General features: G+C 48.0%; 1 protein-coding gene across 3 annotated transcripts in view; it reads left to right on the top strand.

Annotated features, from left to right (window-relative positions):
* NT5M (5',3'-nucleotidase, mitochondrial) overlaps positions 1-17,351 on the top strand; it is a 43,069-nt gene that overhangs the window by 1,013 nt on the left and 24,705 nt on the right. For all 3 annotated transcript variants that reach the window (XR_012492355.2, XM_074320715.2, XM_074320716.2), the window contains exons 2-3: positions 2,628-2,728; positions 13,622-13,682. Coding sequence is in view for 2 of the 3 variants with exons in the window: in XM_074320715.2 (XP_074176816.1) it covers positions 2,628-2,728; positions 13,622-13,682 (162 nt within the window). In the remaining variant the exon portion in view is untranslated. The remainder of the gene's footprint in view (positions 1-2,627; positions 2,729-13,621; positions 13,683-17,351) is intronic.

The following is a 17,351-nucleotide window of genomic DNA, read 5'->3' as shown; positions in this document are numbered from 1 at the left end:
GGCCCGCGGGGAATATCCGGGCAGCTTTGCAGACAGACAGCTTCGCTTGTAAATTTAAACCATTTCGTGAAAGAACAGCGTTGGTTGCCATGTGTAAACGTAAAGAGGCTAGGTGTCTCCTGGCGTCCCCTGATTGGCCACCCGCGGCCACTACCGGAGGAGTTGATGATGGTGATGATTACTACATTAAAGCCTGTTCGGTAACCACAGGTTGGCCGTATTACCTCCTCTGTGAGGTAGACATTATGTCCAGCATGCAAGTGAAGAAACGTCCCAAGTGAGGAAGCTGGTAAGGGGCTCAGCCAGGATTCAGACCAGTCCGTTTGCCTCCGGGGCATGAGCACGTTTAGCTGCCCCCATCCCAAAGTGCCGTTCTCTGACATTCCTTTTGACTTACAATAGGAACCTCAGCAATAATTTGGTTTGTTGAGGGGCAGGTGTTAAAAAGAAAATTAAGTGCTATTTCTTGTCAGTAGCATCAGGCACTTCAGAAGGTGACTTTCCTAGAGCCCAGTGTGCTGACGTCTCCCAGTCCTGAGGCCTAATTAAAACTCGAAAGCGGAGGAAATACCCTAGTAATTTATGCGACCTCAGTAATATGCGCCCCTGCTCTGTGTGTGCTCATTTATAGACAGCGCACAGCACTGGCAATCTGGGAACCCTTTTTCTTCCCAGAAGTGTATTAGGGTGATGAAACTAAGCCCACCCCCAACTTTGAAAAGGAAAGTGGCTTTTCCAGTCTCATGTACAGATGTGCAGACTCCAGGTCTAAGGAGACAGTGCCATTTTCCAAGTACAAAGCAAAGAATAGAGATTCTGGGGCACTAAGGAGGGGAATGATCTGATTTCTGCTTCTGGGAACATTGCAGAAAATGGGATTTTTTTTTTTTAACTTCTCTTTATTTAAGTGTGTTTTTGCGGGACCCATCAGCTCCAAGTCAAGTAGCTGTTTCAATCTAGTTGTGGAGGGCGCAGCTCACAGTGGCCCATGTGGGGATCAAACCGGCAACCTTGTTGTTAAGAGCACCGCGCTCTAACCAACTGAGCTAACTGGCCGCCCCTGGGATTTTTTTTAAATAGATGAACACATGCGCGTTATCACCAGTACAGCTCACAGCAGGACATCCTAGAGACTCCCCTTGAGCCAGCTAACCCAGCATCTGGTTAAAAACAACCAACCAACTCACCAACCCAGCTTACATATGTAGGTACTTCTTTACAAAATAACACTATCCATATTCCTTCTGAGCTTCACAGTTCCCTGAGAGGTAAACGTGGCAGAGGTGGAAGGCAGAGTTCATTTGAACTGACTTAGAATCTCACACTGTTAGGACAGTTGAGGAATTGAGCCCAGGGAGAGGAAGTGCCTTGACCAGGGTTTCAGAGCAAGTTAATGAAGGAGGTAGGGAAGGGCGGCTGGGACGCTGATCACTGAGCTGAGACGGTTAGCCCAGGGTCACAGCAAGTGCCAGGACTTCTGATGCCCCCACTGGGCATGTTTCCCCCACTCTACACACCTCTGTGTGAGGGGAAGCCCCAAGTTTAAGTTCTGACAGTATCACTCATAAGTGGCGTGGAAAAAATCCATGAGCCTCAGTTTTCTCATCTATAAATTGGGATAGCAATTTTTACTCCGTGTGGGATGTGAGGGTCAAAGAGGGAATATATGTTAGCAGAAGCACTATTTGCTTAACCCGAGTAGTTCACAAGAGTATTGCCAGTGTGATCTCAGTTCATGTGTGTTGGTGGCTCTTGACCTGGAGTGTGTAGCTTCTGACCTGGCGGAGGCCCTTCCTGCACAGTACTTCTCAGAGGCGGGTTGTCTCTCCTCCCAGTGTCACTTTCCCCGTGGCCTGGCCCTGGAGAGGTGTGGCACTCTGTACACTTGGTTTTGGCTCAGCAACAGGAGGTTGGAACTCCTAGTCTGGGGTTTGGAAGATGGGGTTCTCCCCGCTTGCTCACCATTCTGTGTAACATCAGGTGAATCCCTTCCCCTCTGAGCTTTAGTTTTCTCATAGGTAAAACAAAAGTCTGAGTTTTTTACTTTCAAACTTTAAAAGCAGCAGACTTCTTTGTTTTAAACAAAGGCATCCCAACGCGTAACACAGATAAAAGAGCTGCTCTGGTTGATGTGGGTAAGGAGCCAGGAGCTCTGCCCCAGTGCCCCCCCCCCCCCCCCCCTGGGAAGCAGTGCTCTTAAGGATCTCTGAGTTCGTCCAGTTCTGGAATGTATGGACTCTAGTGCCATGGCAAGACCTGGTCCACCTTCAGAGCCTCCAGCATGCTCCTGGCCATAGAATCAAGCAAATGTGGTTCCTGAAGACTGGTCCCAGGCAGGGCCAGCTGTGCCTCCGGCAGACCAGGCCTCAGAGTTCACAGCCCCTGCTACCTTAGCTGGTCTCTGCTGGATCCTTGCAGAAGTCACATCCCTCGTGGAGAAGGGCTGGAACACAGACATCCCCTCCTGCTCTGAAATATGTCCTTGGGTGTGTGGGAAGGGGTGAGGGGAATGTGGAAGCCCCACCCTCTTCTTGTCAGTAGCCTTTTCCAAAAGCTGTGACATCCGCCCTGCCATGAGGCAGGGTGCTGAGGACCCTGGAAGTTACCTGCTTCTCTCCTCTTCTCAGGAGAAGGCCATCAGCATATGGGAGTCAGAGAATTTCTTTTTTGAGCTTGAGCCTCTACCAGGAGCTGTGGAAGCTGTGAAGCAGATGGCCAGCCTGGAAAAGTAAGTTTGTCTTTCTGCCCCAGTGCCTGCACCTTCTTGGCACCCCTCTCTTGCTTCTGCCCACTCCCTCCGCCCTCCCGTCTCTCTCCTCGCCCCCTGCACAAGGCGTGCCCATTCCATCCTTACTGGAACCGGTAAAACCCTAACTGAATAAAACAGACTCTGCTTGTAGGCTATTAAGATGTTTTGATTCAGTAACTTGAGAAAATACCAAGTCTAATTTGACATGGTTCACTGGATGTGGAAAGTTCATTTATTCCGCACATATCTGAGAACTGACCTTTAGATACTGCTGGGCACCAGTGATACAGAAGTGAACGAAACATGGTCCTTGCCCTCATGGAGCTTACAGTCCAGCCAGAGAGCAGATATTAAACAAAGAATCATGCAAATAAAGATCATCACAGATTGTGATAAGTGCTGAAAAGAAAGAGTAAGCTGTGTACAGAGGTGTTACAGGAGACAGGATGAGAAGGTGGTAAGGAAGCAGGAGGGGCGTTGTGTGAGGTGTTACTGTTTTGTTCTGGTGACATGGCTACGTCTATGGGCTAGAGCCACTAGTCCACAACCCGCATACCATCCACTGAAATGCATTAGCAGTTACAGACGATGTGCTGCCCTGAGAACTTGATTTAAAAACGGCCTTATGGAGCTGTCATTCACATACCCCACCCCATTTAGAGTGTACAGTTCTATGGTTTGAGTATGTTCACAGTTGTGTAACTGTCATAGTCAATTTCAGAACATTTTTATCGCCTCAGAAGGAGCGCTATACCTGTCAGCAGTCACACCCTATTCCTGCCTGCCCTCTGCAGCCCTGGGCAACCACTATCTACTTTATGTCTCTGCAGATTTGCCTGTTCTGGACATTTCTTATAAATTTCAGACAATATGTGGTCTTCTGTGTCTGGCTTCTGTCACTCAGCATGGTGTCTCCAGGGTTCATCCATGTTGTAGCACAAATGAGTACTTCATTCTTTTTGTTTTTAAAAATGGAATCTGTATTTAATGAGGCGTTTAGATTGAGAACCGCGGCATTTCCAAACAGAATTCTCTCCTCTGCTGAGACATAATTTTCTGATTTGCATACCCTATGTAACTTGTTTTTAAAAATTGAGGTATAATTGACATATAACATATTTGTTTCAGGTGTATAACATCGTTTGATATTTGTGTATAGTGTGATCATTCCTTTTCATTGCTAAATAGTATTCCATTGTATGGATGTGCCACGTTTTGTTTATCCATTCATCAGTTGATAGAAATTTGGGTTGTTTCTACTTTTTAGATACTAAGGAAAATACTGCTGTGAACATTCATGTATAAGTCTTTTTGTAGTTGTATATTATCACTTCTCTTAGGTGTATGCCCAGGAGTGGAACTGCTGGGTCATATGGAGAATCCATGTTTAACAGCTTGAGAACTGCCAGACTATCTTCCAAAGTGACTACACCATCTTACATTACCACTAGCAATGTTGTTGTTTTTTGTTTTTTTTTTAAAGATTTTATTGGGGAAAGGGAACAGGACTTTATTGAGAACAGTGTGTACTTCCAGGACTTTTTTCCAAGTCAAGTTGTTGTCCTTTCAGTCTTAGTTGTGGAGGGCACAGCTCAGCTCCAGGTCCAGTTGCCGTTTCTAGTTGCAGGGGGCGCAGCCCACCATCCCTTGTGGGAGTCGAACCAGCAACCTTATGGTTGAGAGGACACGCTCCAACCGACTGAGACATCTGGGAGCTCAGTGGAAGCTCAGCTCAAGGTGCCGTTCAATCTTGGTTGCAGGGGGCAGAGCCCACCATCCCTTGCGGGACTCGAGGAATTGAACTGGCAACCTTGTGGTTGAGAGCCCACTGGCCCATGTGGGAATCGAACCGGCAGCCTTCGGAGTTAGGAGCATGGAGCTCCAACCGCCTGAGCCACCGGGCTGGCCCACCACTAGCAGTGTTTGAGGGTTCCAGTTTTTCCACATCCTTGTTGGCACTTGTTAGTGTCTTTTATATTCTAACCATCCTCATGGGTGTGAAAGGGTATTTCATTGTGTTTTTGATTTGCATTTCTCTGATAGCTAAGGTTGCTGAGCTTCTTATGTGCTTGTTATCCATTGTATATCTTTTTTGGAGAAATGTTTAAGTCCTTCGCTAAGTTTCTCACCTGGGCTATCTTTTTTTATTAACTTGTAAGAATTCCATATATATTCTAGATAACAACTCTCTTATCAGAGATATGATTTGCAAATATATTCTCTCATTCTGTGGATTGTTGTTTTACTTTCTTTCTTTCTTTTTTTTTAAGGAGGGCGCAGCTCTCAGTGGCCCATGCGGAGATCGAACCAGCACCCTTGGTATTATCAGCACCAAGCTCTAACCAACTGAGCTAACCGGCCATCCCTTGTTTTACTTTCTTGATGGCGTCCTTTGAAACACAAAAGTTTTTATTTTGATGTAGTTTAATTTCTCTACCTTTTTCTTTCGTCACTTGTGTTTTTGGTGTTGTATCTAAGGATACTTGGCCTAGTCGATGGTCACTAAGATTTGCTCCTATGTTTTCTTCTAAGAGTTTTATAGCTTTAGCTTTTACATTAAGGTCATTGATCCATTTTGACTTAATTTTTGCACATGGTGTAAGGAAGAGGTCCAACTTCATTATTTTGCTTGTGGAAATCCCATTGTCCCAGAACCATTTGTTGAAAAGACTTTTCCTTCCTCTATTGAATTGTCCTGGCATCCTTGTCAAAAATCAGTTGACGGGACGGCCCAGTGGCTCAGGTGGTTGGAGCACCGTGCTCCTAACACTGAGGTCGCCGGTTGGATTCCCACATGGGCCAGTGAGCTGTACCCTCTACAGTTAAGATTGTGAACAACGGCTCTCCCTGGAGCTGGGCTGCCGTGAGCAGCCATGAGCGGCTGTGAGTGGCCGACCAATGACCGGCGACCGACTGCCTCAGTGCGGGGAGCACAAGGCTCATAATACCAGCAGGGGCCAGGGAGCTGTGTCCTACACAACTAGACTGAGAAACAGTGGCTTGAACCGGACGGGTGGGGAGTGTGGCGAAAGAAGGGGGGGGAAAATCATGTGACGATGATGTTAGGATTTATTTCTAGACTTATATAACTTTTATTGGTCATAAGTTTGCTTGAATATAGCAACCTGAATGACAAATCAAACATAAGTATGATTGGCCTTCATTGTACCATATAAAAACCTCCAAAAATTATCCACTTTCAAAGTTCTAACATGATAAATAGGCATCAGAGAAACACAAACTGCTTTGAGTTTGAGTTGTATCATAGAGTTGTTTGGTCAATAATTCGCATTTAGATTTGAGTCCAGGTCCTGCAGAGTAGTATACCTTATGCTGGTTCACCATTGGAACTTGACTTATGGTAAAGTAGTGTTGTATAATTTCTTCCATCTGTCACAAGAGCCTGGAGAGGCAAAGAAAATGTGTACTGCACTGATGCTTTTCCAAACTGTATTCTTATCCGGATCAGTGTTTCCTGGCCCACATTCACCTGGCTGTATTCTGGGGAGCTAGTAAAATAGTGGTTGAGATTAAGTCTTAACTGCAGTTAGGCTGCTCACGCTCAGATCTGGGCTTCTCTAGACTCTGCCAAATGTTGGGCAAGTTTTTAAACTTTCTGGGTCTCAGTTTCTTTATCTGTAGAATGAGGGTAATGAGAAAGTCCTCAGTTTAGTGCCTGACATGAGCAGGTGCTCAGTGAATGTTAGCTGCTGCTGTTACCATTCTGCAGGATTTACTCGGTATGCAAACAGAAAAGGATTCTTTAACCAGAACTGGGGGGGAAACGCTGAATCAAGGTTTCTTTACTGTAGGACTCTTCAGAGCTTTTCGTTTGCTCGTGTGCATTGTGACTCTTCATTATAGAGGATGCAGCTTTCTTCAAATGTTTTCTAGCCTGGAACACTTCATAGCTTCTCTATTAAGACTTCTGCAGAAATTCTAGTCTGGGAAATGCAAGTGTGGACTACGGTGGTCCTTTACCTCCAGCTTGGCTCTTCCCTGGGGAGAAGATTTCTACAGCCAGTCAGTGCCCAAAGTTTGGACAAAGAGAGGCCGCTGGTCAGTAGCTAAGCGGACAGCTGTGTGTCTCGTGCTAAAGCAGGGCCAAGGTTGCAAACGTGACAATGAGGATGTGTCTGCTCCAGGTTAGGCCTGGACTGTAGGATAGGAGAGTTCCTGCCTTCACAGAGCGCACTAGTAAGCAAGTGACTGGAACATCACTGTGAAAGTGCTGTAGTAGATGTGTGCGTGGAGGGCGGGAGTGCAGCAGGCAGCAGCTCCCTCCCCAGGGACTGCGGGGACATTGTGCTGTGTCTAGAAGAAAGAAAAGGAATCTGCCAGGTGGAGAAGGCAAGCGGGTTTCAGGGAGGAGGGGAACCGTGTGAGCCAAGCCCTTATCTGCTCAACCAAGGGACTGGTCTCAAACAGCCTCCTTGGCGAGGGCGGAGACCCCCGGGCATCGCCTCACACCCTGAAGAGTTTGCTGGGAATATCTTCTGCAGCGACTAATTTTTAAAAAATTATTCAGTAATGTACAAGTATATTCTTATGAAAAACTCATACAATGTGAAATATGGGGAAAAACGTGAGTTGCCTATTCCCCCCCACCAGACATCCCCCTCGATCCCACTCTTTTTGCCCGAGTTAATAATTTGAGGTGTGTGCTTCCAGACCTTTTAAAATGTATTTACATACGTGTTTGTACATAGATTTGTAAATTCATATGTCCCACCCAGCAGCCAGTGATATTTTTAAGCCAAATTCCGGTGATGTGGATCCTCTCTTAAACCTCTCTCTCGGCTTCCTATTGCACTAAAATAAACCCCTAACTTAGCCACGTCCAAGCCTGTGCCACCTGGCCCTCCTGCCCTCCGACCCCTTTATACCTGCCCCGGGCACACTGGCTTGCTTTCTGCCCCGTGGACTGTGGAGCTTGTTTCTGGTCTCACAGCCTTTGTTCTGATTATATCATCTTGGAATGTTTTGCCCCAAGTTCTTCGCATGGTCACATTATTTTTATTCGTCAATTCTATGCACCTCAAATATCACCCCCTTAAAGAGGCCATCCCTGACCACTGCAGCTGATCGGCCACTGTCCCCTGGCAGTCACTGCCCATTACCCTGGGTGCGGTGTCCAAGCTGAAATTGTGTGTCTGCGTTTGTCCCTTTCTCTTCTGAATGTGAGCTCCCTGAGGTCAGGGATTGTCTTAGTTATGGCTGTGTTCTCAGTCCTTAGAGTGATACCTCGCACATGGTACACACTCTCATTTTTGATCTTTTGAATGAATGTTCACATACTAGTATTTTTTTTTTAAAGCAGTAATGAGGTCATCTATGTTATTTTGTAGGTTTCTCTTTTTCACTTAACAATATGTTGGCTATCTTTCCACATCAACACTATATAACTATCTTACTCTGTTGAACTGCTGCACACGTACACCATAATTTATTGAATGATTTCCACATAGACAGTTAAGTCATTTCTCCCTTGTTCTTGCATATCAGGGCTACAGTGAGAGCCTTGGTGCACACGGATACCAGCGATGCTTTTTATCCTTTTATAACAGACACCCCCCCCATGACAACTAACATAGTATATTCCACATAAAGTGCCCTCAGTGAGTGTGAATTGTCCTTTACACTTATTTGGAGTCAGTGCCAGCAAATAAACGCGTTATATCCACACCTCCCTCGTGTTTAGAACAGAATGCATTTCAGTGTGTGCTGAATAAAAGACAGTCATGATTTCTAAAGCAATAAGTGCTTTCTGATGTGATTGTAACTGGTTCCCGAGGTTAGTCCTTAAGAGAAGGTTGAAAAATCCTTGCTTAAAAAGTATATAGCAGGGGCGGCCGGTTAGCTCAGCTGGTTAGAGCGCGGTGCTTTTAACAACAAGGTTGCCAGTTCGATCCCCACATGGGCCAGTGTGAGCTGCACCCTCCACAACTAGACTGAAACAGCTACTTGACTTGGAGCTGGTGGGTCCTGGAGAAACATACTTGAATAAATAAAAGTAAAAAGAAAAAAAGTATATAGCATATGTTTAATTTTGGAAAACTAAAATACAAGATAAAAAGTCATTTATAATCTTATCACTTTGAAACCACCACTTTCTTACATTTTGGTGTTTATGCTTGAGTTTTCTTTCCTATTTCTTTTTCCATAGTTGTTATATTGTATATAACTCCAAACATGTATTAAGCAGTAGCAGTATTTGTCAAAATAAGTCTTTGACCTCCTAGGGGACTACTTCTGAAGGAAACACCTCGTTTAGAAGGATAAGTCCAGATGTGCTTAAACCTGTGTTTAAACATGGCTCTCATTGCTCTGTTGTAGCACCTAGAATGAGGCAATTGGTTCATTCATTTACTGAACAGATATAGTTTTGATCACTTCTGTGCCTGGCACTGTGCTAGCACTGGGAATGTACTTATAAATGAGACACGTGAGGGCTCGGGCCTCAGGGGAAGGCCTTACAAGGCGGAAGACGAAAACACGTAAACAAAATAATTTCAGATTGTAATAAGCTTTGTGAAGGAAATAGACAAGGTGATGTGTTCGGGAGTAATTGGGGAAGGGGCTACTTCAGCAGGGGTGGAAAGGTGTCTCCAAGGAGGTGACATTAGACCTCAGGCCTGAAGGGTAAGAATGACCCGCAAGTGAAATACCAGGCTGGGGTCCTCCTGGCTGAGAGAAGAGCAAGAGCAGAGGCCCCGAGATGGACAAAAACGTGGCTTGTTTGAACGACATAAAGGAGACCAGTGTGGCTAGAATTAGGTCAATGTGGAGGGACGGGATGGTGGGGTGGTAGCGATGGGGCTGAAGAGAGAGTCGTGATCTGATGTACGTTTGAAAAACCTAGGCTCGGGACGATGAGTTTGGACAGATATTTCTCCAGAGAAGATGTACAAATGGCCAATAAGTGCATGAAAATTTGCCTTGACATCGTTAGTCATTAGGAAAATGCAAACCAAAACCACAATGAGAAACCACACCCACTAGAATGACTATAACAGATAAAATACGGGAGATTATAAGTGTTGGAGAGGATGTAGAGAATTTTGGAACCCTCATCATTCCTTGTGGGATTGTAAAATGGTGCAGCTACTGTGGAGAACACTCTGGAAAATATCTCCTCAAAATGTTAAATATAGAGTTACCATAGGACCCAGCAACTGCTCTCCTGGGAATGTACTCGAGAAATAAACACACGTGTCCACAGAGAAACTTGTTCCTAGCAGCACTGTTCACAGGTAGAAACGACCCAAGTGTCCATCAATGATAAATGCGTAAACAGAGTGTGGTGTGTCCTTATAATGGGGGATTACTGAGCAATAAAAAGGCGTGAAGTACTGACACGTGTTACAAGGTGGATGGCCCTTGAAAACATTATTTTGAAGGAAAGAAGCCCCTTACAAAAGACCATGTATCATAGGATTCCATTTATATGAAATTTCCAGAGTAGGCAAGTCCACAAAGACAATAACTGCTGTTGGATACAGGGTTTCTCTTTGGGGACATGAATGTATTCTGAGATTGGTGATTATCGTAAAGCACGATAAACACGCTAACATTCATTGAATTATGCAGTTAAAATGGGTTGCTCTCATGGTATGGGAATATCTCAATGAAACTATTTTATAAAATCAGTCTCCTCAATTAAGAAAAGGAACAAACTTGATACATTTAAGAACGTGAATGAATCCCCACAATAACGTTACTGGAATGAAAGAAGCCAGTCCAAAAAAGAGTACATACTCCATGATTCCATTAATCTAAAATTCCAGAAAATATCGTCCGATCTTTGGTGGCAGAAAGCAGATGAGTGGTCGCCTGGGGCCCAGGAGGTGGGGCAGGGCAGGGAGAGACGGCCGAAGGGCGCCGGGAAACTTGGGGTTGGTGGGCATGTGTATTATCTTGGTGTGGTGTCTGTGTTTCTTTCACACATGTCAAAATGTACCATATCGTGCCCTTTTAAGCATGTGTGGTTACTGCTTGTCAGTTACACCTCAGTAAAGCGATTTGGAAATAATCAGTGTAGATGCTGGGTGGGGAATGGCTTCGGGGCGCAGGAACCAGTGGGTGTTTGCCCTGAGAGCTGGCTCTGTTTTGGGCGGCGTGACGACCAGGGACAGCAGTTGAAACCTGCTTTGGGGGAGAACCCAGAGGACCTGGTGATGGATACTGGGGGTGGAGTAAAGTTAGGAAAAAGGGTAATTTTCAGTTTTTCTTGCTAGAGCAGTTAGGTATATGTAATAGTGCCATTAAGTGGGGAAGACAGGTTTGGGGGGCCGTAGGGAGAATCATCTGTTCCGTTTTGGAAATGCTGAGTCTAAGATGCCAGTGTGATGTCCAGGTGGAGATGCTCAACAGGAGGTAAGGATGTAAGCCTGGTGTTCAGGGCAGATGCGAGGTAACAGAAAATACATGTATTGGTCTCTGCCCCCGGCTCCTGGCACACGGCTCGTAACACCCTTGTGATTTCCTAAGTGATCAGAGCACTAGGAGCATCTGTTGTTCTAATGAGGAGACTCTGGGTGGGCCCCTGGGTGGCTCCTGGGTGGGGGCTGCTCACCAGGAGACCTAGCCATGATCAGAAGCTGTAATTGTCAGCCCCACCCCCCACTTCTCCAGAGGGGCGGGGGAGGGCCTGGAAATGGAGCTAATGATCGATCGTGCCTATGTGAGGAAGCTCCGTAAAATCCCAACAGCACGGGGTTCGGAGAGCTTCCAGGTCGCTGAACACAACCACGAACCAGGGGGGTGACACACCCCAACTCCACAGGGACAGAAGCCCCTGAGCTCGGGATCCCACCCCCCCAGACGTCACCCTGTGTATCTCTTCATCTGTCTGTTCAGCTGTGTCCTTTATCACAGCGTTTATAACCGTCTGGTAATAGTAAGTATTTCCCTGAGTTCCCGGAGCTGCTCTAGCAAATTAAGGGAACCCTAGGAGGGGGTCTTGGGAACCGTGAATCTATAGCCAGTTGGTCACCCGCACAGGTTTGACAGCCTGGCCTGTCAGCTGGCGTCTCAAGGGGGCAGGCTGAGCCCTGAGTCTGTGGGACTGACACTCTCCAGGTCGGCAGTGTCAGAACTGAGTCAGATTCTAGGACAGCCAGCTGGTGTCTCAGAACATTGCTTGGTGTGGGGAACCCTCCCCCCCACATCGGGCGTCAGAAGTGTTGTGAGTGGTAATAGGGTGAGCGTGTAGGAGACACACAACATGAAAAGACATGAGGGAAGAGCTGGCTGGTTTTTCGTACAAAGGAGAGAGCTGGATCGCAAAGGCAGAGTGGGGAGCGGGGGGGAACCAGCCTCTGGCCAGCGTTTAAAGACCTCGGCCTGGGTGACACCATCGAGCAGGGAGCGTAGATGGGGCACCACAGGGGTGAGAACCCCCAGAAGCTGGGAGACTAGGCTGGGCAGCTGGCTGAGGGCTGCAGTGGGTTGTCTGTCCGGACGCAGTTGCAGGGTTGAGTGGGAAATGTTAGAATGTGTTTACTGGGAGGATAGTTGGTGGTGGTCAGAGGCAAAGCATGGAATTGAGACTGTGGCAGAAGGGAGTATAAGCTCAGGGTGTGGCGGGAAGAGGCGTTGGAGACGGAGTGGAGGAAGCTGCTTTGGAGGTGAGCAGGCATAGGACCTGAGAGCCCAGGGGCTGGGTCTGCACGTGTGTGCAGTGTTGGTGTCCATGTATGGTCATGAGGATGGTGAGAGGAGTGGGCATGGAGCGGCGACGGTGAGCCCGCGACGTGGCGGAGGCAGCAGGGCAGTAACGGGCAGGTGGTAGGTGACAGCAGCAGGAAGGGTGGCGGGAATGGCCGTAGGCATGGGCTTCATGGAGGCAGGGATTTGGAAGGAGCAATGGAGACCAAGGGACACTGTCCTCACCTGGCGCCTCTGAGGCGTGTGGGGGGAGGACAAAAGGACTGTCGCTCGGAGGCAGGGGGACGGTGGGCTTCCCTGTGAGGCCAGGCGCCAGCGCAGGCAGGAGGTGAGAGTGAGAAGGAGAGACTTGTACCCAGGCGCTGGCCCGGCAGGGGGAGGGCCCCCAGCGTGGCAGTGGCAGTGCTCAGGGGTTGAGACGGGGGTCACCGGAAGGCACATGCTTTCTGCCCAGGCACAGGGCAGCCTCACGTGGCACGCTTAGGGAACGCCTTTGCCAAGGAGAAACGGAGCAGGAAACTCCTGTCTTCACAGGCCTGGTTTGATGAGCCAGTTGTTGGTTCCAGGGGCAGATGCTGGCTTTATGAGGAGGTTTGGGCCCAGATGGCTCTGTCGTTGAGTGACTGGGGGCCCTTGGGGCCATGGGGAGAAGCTGGCTCCTGGGAGGCCCTTCCGGGTCAGGTCCACATTGACTCAGCACAGAAATACAGATTGGGGAAGGGGCGCACCTCAGCAAAGCTGCGTCCGTCTGAGGGGACTCCCAGTGCCAGGGAGCTGAGCTGGCGGATCGGGGTTCCTCCTCGCTGCTCCCCCTGCCGGAAGGCTTGGCTGGACACTTTACCTGAAGTCTTGTCCTCAGGGTTTCTTTACTTTGCATTGTACAAGGCCCCAAGTCTCCCTCAATAACTTGCCCCCCATCCTTCTAATGCCTCTCGTTTTAAGTGCTTCTGCCTCAGTAGCCCAGGTAACCCTTTGAGTCCAGTCATGCAGAATTGCCATAATTCAGATGCCACCCCTGAGCTGGTTGCCTGGGCCGGGGGTGGGGTCCCCTGGGGCTGCCCAGGGCAGTGGCACAGGGCAGATATCTGTGGTATGGAGAGCAACGCAGGGCAGTGGGCTTGCCCAGGCCAGGTGATGGGCTCAGGCTCTGAGAGGGCGGGCGATGACGACTGCATGTGCCTCACCCTCCTTCCTCTCCCGCAGTACTGCCGTCTTCATCTGCACGAGCCCCATCAAGAAGTACAAGTACTGTCCCTACGAGAAGGTAAGACGTGCGGCTTGTCAGAGCGGCCGGTGCTTTGCCTCGCTCCCCTTTACCCGTGGGTCGCAGGTAAGGGCTGCTGGCTCTCGGCACGCCCAGCGGAAAGGGCACGGACCGTCAGAGTGCAGCTGCCGCCGGCTGGGTGGCCTCGTTTCTGCGCCTTCTCCCAACAGTCCCTGTCTTGTGCCTTGGTCTCTTCTCCTGAACACCTTCTCCAGCACCGGTCTGAAACCCGTCACCTTCGCTGGATGGGGCCTGGTGAAGATGCCGGGTCATCTGGGAAGGGTGACCACCACATTTCAGGGAAGTGGTATTTGTGAAGCATAGGACAAGGAGAGGAAGTATGTCTGCGGAGGGGCTAGAGGAAACCCAAATTCAAATATTTGGGCACATGAATTTATTTACACGAAAAGTCTTACGAAGGTGCAACAGTTGAGTTTTGCTGCACATTCACCTTATCACCTTTATTGAAAATATTAGAATTACTTGCAACTGAGACTTTTCTGGAAATTGAGTACCTGTGGTTGACCAAGCCAAGAGTTGGGCATTCACACCGGAGGTGGGTTCAGGGCCCAGCCCCCTCCCCTCGGGCGTTTGCGCAGCCCTTCCCAAGCCCGGAACCTCCCTGCTCCGCGCTCAGCTCAGACCTTCAGCGTGAGTTCTCTTGGGAGTCTTCATATTACCTCTCCCGTCACCAGCTCCGTACTAGAAACAAAATGTACACAGCCAGCCAGCATTGAACGCCTTCTGTGTGCTTTACAGGGAGCGGGGCCTCACACTTACCGAGTAGTTGTTAGGTATAATGCGAGCCACTTGGCGTCCGTCACGGCATTGCCTGCGCATAGCCCCACTCCGTGGTTACCCTTACACCCTTTTAACGTGAAAAACACGACTTTAGTTAGACTCGGGGGTTCATGACTTACCACAGTCAGTAAGTGTGGGGTTAGGACGGAGGGCCGGGTCCACTTTCTAGCAGAGCAAGGATCCGAAGTCAGGTCCCCAGACCAGGATCTGCACCCCCAGGACACTTGAATAGAAGTGGATGCTTTTTGGCCTCTCCCGAGACCTGAATAGAATCTCTGGGAGTAGCCAGGTGTATTAAACAAGCCCGCCGGGTGCACCCTTAATTTTGAGAAATGCTGGCTAGAGTAGCTATTCCAGCCGAGGTTGTACGGGCGGTCAGGATGATTGTCCAGTACGTACTGGAGGAAGACTGGTAAGATGGCTGTCATTCATCCGTCCCCATGGATTTATTGTCATCTTGATACCTGCCATCCCACCCAGGGCTCTCCTCTGAACTCTGGACAACTCAAACCTGCTAGGACTGTCCTGGGCACTGATGTCCCCATCCCATGTCTGTCCCTCCCCTCTCGGGCTGGGAGCAGGGGCCCATCCTGGTGACACCCTTCTTCTTCCCCCTCAGACCCAGCGCATCAGCGAGTCATAGTTCCTATTGATGTGTTTCTAAAATATATCTGGCATCGGCTTCTGTGTCATTCCATTACCATCACCTCAACCTTCTTTCCAGAATGAAGATAGCCTCCTAAACTGTCTTCATTTCAATTCCATACAGAGCCAGAGGAGGTCTTCATAAGCAGATCATGTGAACCTCCTACTTCAAAACATTTTAATAGTTTCCCACTGCCCTTACACTAGAATTAAGGGGAAAAAATACATATGCGAGTACACGCGTATACACATATCCTTTCCATAAGCTACAAGGCCTTGCCTGGCCCCCTCTCCCACCACCTCAGTTCCTGTGCTCTCCCTTCCTCATGCTCCGTATTCCTGTTTCCTGAGCTGCCGGCATTCTTGCCTTGTGCCCTTACACGTGCCGGGCCCTCCGCCTGCCTGGTTCCTCCTCACCCATCAGGCCTCAGCTCAGCTCCTCCCCACAGGTTCCTACCACGTGTAAAGGACATTCTTCCTTCGCCGTGTTGTTCCATCTCTCAGCCCCTCTGCCTGTGTGAACACTTACCACCATTTGAAATGGGGTATTTCTCTGTCTGTGCCTCGTTGTCTGTTTGTCTCCTTCACTAGACTGCAGGGTCTGTGAGGGCAGGGACTGTCTCGCCTGCTGTTGACCCAGCGCCTGCACAGGGCTGCGTGCTGTAAGCTCTCAGCACGTGTTGTTGGATGAAGAGATTCTCTCGTTCAACAGCTATCAAATGTTTTCAGTAATACTGTTCACCATTTATTTGATGCCCTGAATATGCCGGGCACGATGTTTTGTTATCATTTTTAAGGCTTACAGGAACTCCCTGTGAAATGGGAGCAACTCGGGAGTTAGGAGCACCCCCTAGCCTCACCCCGCAGTTGAAAATCTGCATATAACTTTATTTTTCTAAAAATAAAACACAAGTTTCATTTTCCATGTAATATTAACATCTTGATGTCTAAGATTCTCTACTTTCACACCTGTCTTTCATTTTCTCTTGTTTTTTTTGCCCTGTGCCTCCGGTTGTTTGGCCCATTAGTTTCCTCCACGTTCAGCTTCTCTGCTCCTCGTGCTGCTCACCCTTTGCAGTAAAGCACCTGATAACCTGCTCCCTTTTAGCACCATGTGGCCCTCTCACTCCACCCATGAGCTCTCCACACTCCATTCTGCGTTCTGGAGGTGCCTGTTGATTCAAGTATGGGTTTAACTGCTCTTGGGTTCTCACTGCTTGTCCTATATTTTAATCATCGTTTTTTGAGTCCTACTTCATGTTAGCCAACACCACATGGCATAAGAGTGTACCCCCAACCCTAACCCCAGTACTGACTCTCACTCATGCAGATGATTTTTTCTCACATTAATCACCAGATTAATCACCAGCAAACATCTTCTCTGATTTCATCATTCCCCTCTTCAGAAATTTTCAGTGACTCCCCATTGCTGTCTAAATCAATCACAGACCCTCAAGGCATGGCCCTCACTTATGTTCTATTTTTTTTCCAGTTACACTCGGGTAGAGCTCACTGTTTTCTGAACATCCCCTTGTGACGTCCACCTAAAAAGTATTTTCCCTGTTGCTACCTGTTAACATCCTACCCACCCTCCAGTGCCCGTCTCAGATGCTGCTTCCATGATTATCCTGTCTGTGCATGTCCTTGTCTGGTTTTGAATCCCAAGAGCACTCAGCAAGAGTCCTTTAAAGTCTTTACTACCGTGTTTCCCCGAATAAGACAAGGTCTTTATTAATTTTTGCTCCAAAAGACGCATTAGAGCTGATTGTCTGGCTAGGTCTTATTTTCGGGGAAATTGTACCTACATTTCAGAGTTTATTTCCCTCCCTGCCCCAAGACTGTCACTTTCTTGAAAATATGGTCCAAATCTTATTCATCTTTGTACCTTGCTCTACCTGACATAGTAAAACTCAATAAATATTGGGTTAGTTAAGTTCCTGGAAGTCATTGTTGTTACATCTCTATTTTCATCTCAGTTATTAAATAATATACCAATGTTACATCACTTAAGAAAAACCAATAACCACTCTTTTTTTTTTTTTTTTTTTTTTTTAAAGATTTTATTGGGGAAGGGGAACAGGACTTTATTGGGGAACAGTGTGTACTTCAGGACTTTTTTTTTTCCAAGTCAAGTTGCTGTCCTTTCAGTCTTAGCTGTGGAGGGCGCAGCTCAGCTCCAGGTCCAGTTGCCATTGCTAGTTGCAGGGGGCGCAGTCCACGATC

The sequence above is a fragment of the Rhinolophus sinicus genome, chromosome 12 (genome assembly GCF_057876585.1).
Source record: "Rhinolophus sinicus isolate RSI-liver-muscle chromosome 12, RSI-T2T, whole genome shotgun sequence".
Lineage (NCBI taxonomy): Eukaryota > Metazoa > Chordata > Mammalia > Chiroptera > Rhinolophidae > Rhinolophus > Rhinolophus sinicus.
The sequence above is the reverse complement of the archived record's forward strand: the minus strand, read 5'-3'. Positions and strand labels throughout refer to the sequence as shown.